General features: G+C 33.1%; 1 protein-coding gene across 1 annotated transcript in view; it reads right to left on the bottom strand.

The window, feature by feature from the left end:
- Positions 1–69: 69 nt before the first annotated feature.
- SREK1IP1 (SREK1 interacting protein 1) overlaps positions 70–7,403 on the bottom strand; it is a 50,990-nt gene continuing 43,656 nt past the window's right edge. The window contains exon 5 of the mRNA XM_003925800.4: positions 70–6,494. Coding sequence (XP_003925849.1) covers positions 6,305–6,494 — 190 coding nt within the window. The 3' untranslated portion in view covers positions 70–6,304. The remainder of the gene's footprint in view (positions 6,495–7,403) is intronic.

The following is a 7,403-nucleotide window of genomic DNA, read 5'->3' as shown; positions in this document are numbered from 1 at the left end:
GTACATTTGAAACAGTTTGTAATATTGCTTTTCAAAAACTTGTCACTCACAAAGCAAGACACAGCTGCATTTTTGATCAGTTACTTTATTAAACACACATTAAGGTTTTCATAGGTTTTCCTTTGTATAAATTTACTTGTATTTGCTAATTAACATGTTTCTGTATCACATGAGATTATGCTAATTCTTCAGGAGAAATTAAATAAATTATCAATAACAAAATAAGCAATCCTATCTCAGTGAAGAACAATGAAAAATTTATGTTGCATTACCAGCATTTCTCAACTTTTTGATACTTACAGGCAGTTATTTTTTTGAGATGGTACTGGGTAGGTAAATTTCAGGGGGAACTAACTGTCTTATAAACTAGAAGTGACATGTTCTTAAATCTCTTAGAAGTCAACCCATATCTTTTTAGATTTTTCTGGGCACAAACAATATATTCAGTAACAAAAAATCACAAATGTGTAATCTGTACAATATTTTGTTTCAAGGGATAAGCATAACAAAAAATCCTTTGCTAATACATTTCCTAAATAATCTGTATAATGAAAGCTACAAAACAAATGAGTTCTCTGGTCCCACCTAATGCTATCATATTAATATGACCTAGAAATCTAGAAATAAAACTAATTTCTGCAAATTATAATTTTTAAATATTTTTATTCATAAGTGTATTTTCTATTATAACACAGACATGGTTTTGTAATAGAATTCAACAGAAAAAAAAAGGAATAATTTTAAGCAGCTCTACTAAGCATATCTACTATGTCCTGTAATGTTTTGTAGTCAGGAAACTAGCACTTTAGAAAAGATCTGGCACATTAAGGGTGGTATGGCCATAGGCAAACACTAGCATTTCAAAATGTGCTGAATACAGCTTCTCTGATCTGATATATAAAAAAGAATGCCTTATTTTTCTTGGGCATGCAAAGCTCAGGGTTAGAAACTTTTCATCATTAGCCTGTCAAAATTTCTGCCAAGAACTATGGTTATCTTCTAGACCAGAACTAAGAGAAGTTTCTGTGATGACAGAAATATTTTATATCTGCACTGTCTAATATGATAGCCACCAGCCACATGTGGCTACTGAGCACTTAAAATGTGGCTAATGCAGCTGAAAAAAAAATTGTTTTTCATTTATTTAATTAAATAACCCCATGTGGCAATATTGGCACCATAGTCCAGATCACTATTTCAACATCCTACTGCCGGAGTTGAACTTTACATTCCAGAAGACAATTTTGCCAATGTTTAAATATTAAAATTGCTTAAAATATATGTTAAGTTTGAAAATTAAGATATTTCCATTATAAAAATGACATTTTACATGGTCATAAAAGCAAAGAATTTTCAGTTATTTTTTGTGAAAGTTCATAACTCTTATGGGTACTTTTTGATCTTTTATACAACTTGGAATTTTAAAGAATCCCAGAAAATCTGCTATCTTGACATACAGTAATTTAATAATATTACTATATTTCTCAGGTGAAAATCTAGGTTGAGAAAAATTTAGTTAAGGCATTGGTACTGTTCTACTTCTGTTGCTCAAGGGCAAGAACTATAAATGGCACAAGAAGCAGGAAACAGACAGAGCTAGCAAAATGCTCACTGCTCCTGACTCCTCCCAACTTGTGGGAAAGGCATAGTGGAGCCAAGAATAACTGGATGCATCATGGGCTGTGCTCTAGGAGAGGCACCCCAATTCTCTGCCACTCTACATATTTTTAGAGGGGTTGAAAGGAGATAATTGAGGTCAGAAGACTCTGGCCTTCACAACTGGGGCTATTGTCACACTGGCATAAGAAACCTATTGTTTCTTGGGCGCCCAACATCCAGGAAGTTTTGGTCTCAGCACTAGGATCAGCTGCAGTCCTTGAAGCACTCCTTGCTGAGCTAGCTTTTCACTAGGTGACCTGAGGTAGAACAGGGCTCATCCAGTGGACCAACTGGCATGTCTCTCTGTAACTCTGAAGCAGTTGTGCTTCACAGGGTAACTCAATCTTAAAATCAAGGGGTCTTATTAAATTACAGCACATTCTGTAAACTGAAAACTGTATTCTGAATGATTTATTTGGACTTAACAAATATTAAAATAGTGGTAGAATTTAAGCCAGTCAAAAATAACCTAAAATACAATTAAGAACAAAACACATCTCAAAGTATGTACATGTACATATAACTCTGCGGATGGGTTTAATAATACAGTAACTTTACATGTTTTTAGATGATTTACTGTGTAATTTTGGTAATGAGACCTTAGAAAGAAATGTAAGTCTAATAGCAGAGCCTAAAATAATCAAATTATATTTTATGTAGCCTTCCAATGAAAGCAATTTCATCTCTTAAAAATGGTGGCATTAATTGGATTACAAAATGGATAAAACAAAACCCCAGTAAGTCATTTCCTTCCTTAAAATTTTTTTTTTTTTTTAGATGTAGTCTTGCTCTGTTGCCCAGGCTGGAGTGCAGTGGTGTGATCTTGGCTTACTGCAACCTACACCTCCTGGGTTCAAACAATTTTCCTGCCTCAGCCTCCGGAGTAGCTGGGAGAACAGGTACCTGTCAACACGCCTGGTTAATTTTTGTATTTTTAGCAGAGATGGGGTTTTGCCAAGTTGGCCAGGCTAGTGTTGAACTCCTGACCTCAAGTGATCTACCCACCTCAGCCTCCCAAAGTGCTGGGATTACAAGCGTGAACCACTGCACCCAGCCCCCCTTAAAACTCTTTAATGGTATCTCATTGCTTATAGAGCTCCCAAACATGGAACACACAACTCCTTCCTCTTGTTCCTAAGAACTTAAAACGGTAGTCTCAATTCTTACCACTTCCTGCCTCGCCTATGACACACCAGCAACACCAGATTGCTTATAATTCTTGACACACACCTAACACAGCTTGTTCTACATCTGGTGTTTGTTCACAGTACCCAATCTGTCAGGAACTGCCATAACCCTCACTCTTATCCTTAATCAAAGTGCAATTCAGTCACTACTTTCTCTAGGTAGCCTCTTCTAATTTCTTCAGACTAGGTTAGGCATCCTTCTGAGCTTCCATAAACCCATGTTCATGTCAATTGCTGCACTAATTATAAAATGGCTATGCTTTGGTGTTTCTCCTACCAACTAAAGTGTGAACTTCAGGGAGGCAAATGTTTTACTTATCTCTGTATCCCCAGTACTTAGTACAGCATTTGCCATGTTAGGTACTCAGTATTTGTTGAAGAAAGGACTCAATGGCATTTTTATCAACATTATTAACAACTCTTCAGCCTAGTTTACTCTGAGGTAACCAAGGGTTATATAATTGTAGATAGAGTTGTAAATACAAACACATATAGTTGTTTTACTTCTCATTTATTATTGTTTGACCTCAGAAAACCAAAGGTGTAAATGCATATATATTACATATGAAGAAACAGGGATACCTCTGAGAAATATCAGACAAGATATGATATGCAAAAAAAAAAAAAGGGGGAAACTGTGTGGGGAGTAGGTCCATCAGCCCAAAAATAATGGCCCTACAGTACCAGATAATGTAGTTACAGATGCAAACCTAAATATAAATTCTCTCTGCATCTGGTGAAAATGACATGCATTAGGTGGTAGGAATATGAATCAAATATCAATTGTCAGCTTGAAGAAGTTGAACATGTTTAGCTGTTATAAATCCAACCTTTACTATTATAGAATGCTGCCGCTTATCTATAATTTCTAAAATGAATATTGCTTGAATTTTAATAAAATATTGATAATCACATATATTAAAACTAGAAGCAATTTCAGAGAAAATATGGTAAATATTTTATATATGAAAGACACCAAGGCCCAGGGAAGCTAAGTGACCTTGTTCAAGATCACACAGGTAGTTAGAATGACCAGAACTGTTTTACTGCTAAATTCAGTTTTCCTTCTGCTACATACTACCTGGAAATTTCCTTTAGAAGAAATTTCATTAATTTTCTTCTAAAATGTATTCATGAAATTTGCATCCAGTCTCAATACCATTTTAGAAGAAAATTATTAGCAAAAATAAATTTTTATTCAGATGAGATATTTCATAAACTATGCTAAAATTAGGGAAATTGCTTAAAAACAGCAAGATAATTTCTGTCGGAAAATTACTGATCATTAAAATATTTTAATTTGCATACTTTATTAGTTAACAAGGACTGACTTTGCTCTTAATCATTATTAATTGTGTCACCATTTAGAAACTTAACGAGCCAATTTATAATCTCTACAATTAACATTCATAAAACTTACAAATAACTCAATTAACTATTCCACTACAGTTACTACCGTTTTTGACTGTCTTACTCAATGAAATGAGATCATCCCCTTTGTATATAGCATCTTCTAATCATTTTTTAATATTTTATTTTACTATTATTTTTTCAAGTCAAATCAAGTCAAACAGTGGGAGTGGAGAAACAACCACTGCATTTGGGCCAGCCTAGTTTTTTAAAAAAAGCTTTATATTATAAAAACTGATTTTTAAAATTTTGATAACTGAAGAACTCTATTTTCAAAAAATTAGCAAAGGCAAAACAAACCCCTGAAAACCTACTGGCTCTGTATTTCTCTCCCAATAACCGACTGACCTATTTAAATAAAAACATTTCCTCTTGAGAGGCCCAAATGACTAAATTAGGTTAAGTGTGAGAGCTCTCATGGCTGCAATGCTATTACAGAATAGGGCTGTGGATGCAGCTTCCCTAGAATTTAAGCATGGATAAGCATATGTTAAGAGGAGTTATAAGGCTCCCCAAGTCTTACTGAGGATATTCACGTTGGGTGCTAGGTGAAAGAAGAATCAGTAAACATTTCTAGCCTGTGAGGTTAAGTGTACCTAGCTGATTTCACCATCATGAATTCACCTGAAGCCATGTCTGTAGGTTAACAATTTAAAAATTTATAAGTGCACCATAGTGAGGTATTTGCAATCTTTGGTGCTATGCCATGATATTGGTTGATGTCTGATGCTTCTACAACATAAGCATTTACTTTATTGGACATAAAGGATACCTAAGATTCAAGCAAAGTAACACTGATCAATGTGAAAATAAAAATTTAAAAGACATATCTACTAATATGTGTTTGAAAATGCTTACCCATATAAAATTTCCATTGTTATATAAAGGTTTTCATGATGTAACTCTGGCTCTTAAATTTTAAAAAGTACAGAATAAAATTCTTAATTCTAAATTTTTGACACTGCTCCTGAGGTTGCCATTAAAGTCAAAGAGAGAAACACCCCAAACTGGTCATTTATGAAACCATAAGTTCAGTGTGAAACTTGCTTTAAAACTACAAATTATGTCAGACTAAATAAATATATATGCTCACATTTGTAAAATTTTCCACATTATTCATCGAAACAAGCTTCATAAAATTTACATATGGAATACAATAAAAATCAGTTGTAATAAAGATTTAGCTATCTTCCTAAATAAAAAATTTCTGTGTTTGAGGTATCAGTTAAAGACATGCCAATATGGCACATTTGTAAAACAACCCAGGAGTCTATCTTAAAAAATCCTGACCAACATAGCATCATCTCTGCAGACTTACTTACAGGCTGAACTAGACTAATCTCTTTATACAAGAAAGAACTATTTTAATTGTTACAAAAACAAAAGAGGCAGGTACTAGAAATTCTGCATTTCATAGAACAGTGAAACTTTGTTAGAGATATTTTCATGATCATCTTCCTGCAGACACCTTTCATTTAAAAGGTCCTAGTCAAGACCATTAAGCAGCTGCACATGAAAAAAATCCCTAGAGATTTAAAAAAAACAACAGTGAAGAACTTCACTATCTTTAAAAGATATTATAGTTCAGTATGTAAAGCTATTAAATTTCTCTGTGTCAAGAGCAAAACATTACCCTAGGTAAGGACCTAGCTTCATCACTGGAAGGTAGACACCTGATTCAGCAATATTCATTAACTGTTAGGTAGATAACCCATGTTGACTATGGTAAAGCCATTTTACAATCAACTTTATGAAGTAATAACATTAGCCAAACACACAGAGCCACAAATCCAAACATGATGTGTTTAGTATACACGAATAGCTATACTTGGGGCATGGCTATCAAGTAACAAGACTGATTTAATACTTTATAGTCATAGCACATTAAAAATATATTGCCAGAGGGATAATGGTCCCACATACGAAAAATGTCTATGTGGAAAAAGCTGTGATTTATTGCAAAGCATAACATATAGCAAATTCCAAGGAAGGGCAAACACGTTTTAACAACAAATTTTTAAATTTAATGGCTTAAGCCAAAGTTTCAGTTACTTTCTGGAGAATTCAGAACTATTAGGGGTAGAAGAATGCTTTTCCTTTTTTCTCTTCTTTTTTTCCTTTTTGTGATGTTTCCCTTTTTTTGATTTACTCTTTTTTTCTTTTTTCTTTTCTTTCTTCTGATATTTTTGTTTCTTTTGTTTTGAAGTATCTTCTTCAGTGGAATTGGATGAGTAAGACCTATGGATAATAATACACACAGACTGAGAATTGCACTTATGACTGATAGATAAATTTAAGTGGGATTTGAACTGCCTTAAATTCTTCTTGGAGTAAGGTACAGAGTATAAAGATAAACTTAAAATATGCTTCATATATTTGCATTGCCTTAAAATGCTGAATTTAGAATTTTTGTTGCTTGGTCATAGAAGCTGACAACACTAGTATCTCGATTCCACTCAATTCTAGTAATGAGTTTTAAATTCAGTAAGGATGAAATTATATTTCTGTGATTTTTGGCTTTTTATGCAGTCATAACATTCAAAATCTTAAAAGGCAAACAAAGTAGCATGCACCAAGCCTTATTATATTCACTTGTGTATATAATAACATAGCATATTCTCTTAAAAGTGCCTCAAAAGTTGCAATTCTCTATTTTAAAAGGGCTCTAATTGTACCTTCATATGAATGAATGAAAGCTGAGAGTCAGCAAAATAAAAGCACTTTTGGTAATTATTCTGATTTTTTAAGTACTTGGTCCCTCTAGATGCAGAGTGACACAGATGAATACTTGCATTACAAAATAATTTTCATTAGTTACAAAAGGATGCTTTTATATCCTATATATAAATGAAAAAGGATGAGTTATCATTATGCTTTTGAAAAATATTACTCTAACATGAATTGGAAAAATTGGTTGGATTCCTTCCTCTAATACTAAAAAAAAGAAAAAGAAAAAGAAAAACAGAAAAAACTATTTTTTAAGATCTTAAAGAGATGTGCAACATTCTACTTATACCCAAACTCAAAATATGAGTGACAAAACAGAAATTAATTTAAAATGTAAAAAAAGGTATCTGAAGAGTTAGTTCAGTGATCTAAATATTAGGAGTTAAAACTCAAACTAAGAAAACCTGAGACGGACATAAA

The sequence above is a fragment of the Saimiri boliviensis genome, chromosome 1, assembly GCF_048565385.1.
Source record: "Saimiri boliviensis isolate mSaiBol1 chromosome 1, mSaiBol1.pri, whole genome shotgun sequence".
NCBI lineage: Eukaryota > Metazoa > Chordata > Mammalia > Primates > Cebidae > Saimiri > Saimiri boliviensis.
The sequence above is the reverse complement of the archived record's forward strand: the minus strand, read 5'-3'. Positions and strand labels throughout refer to the sequence as shown.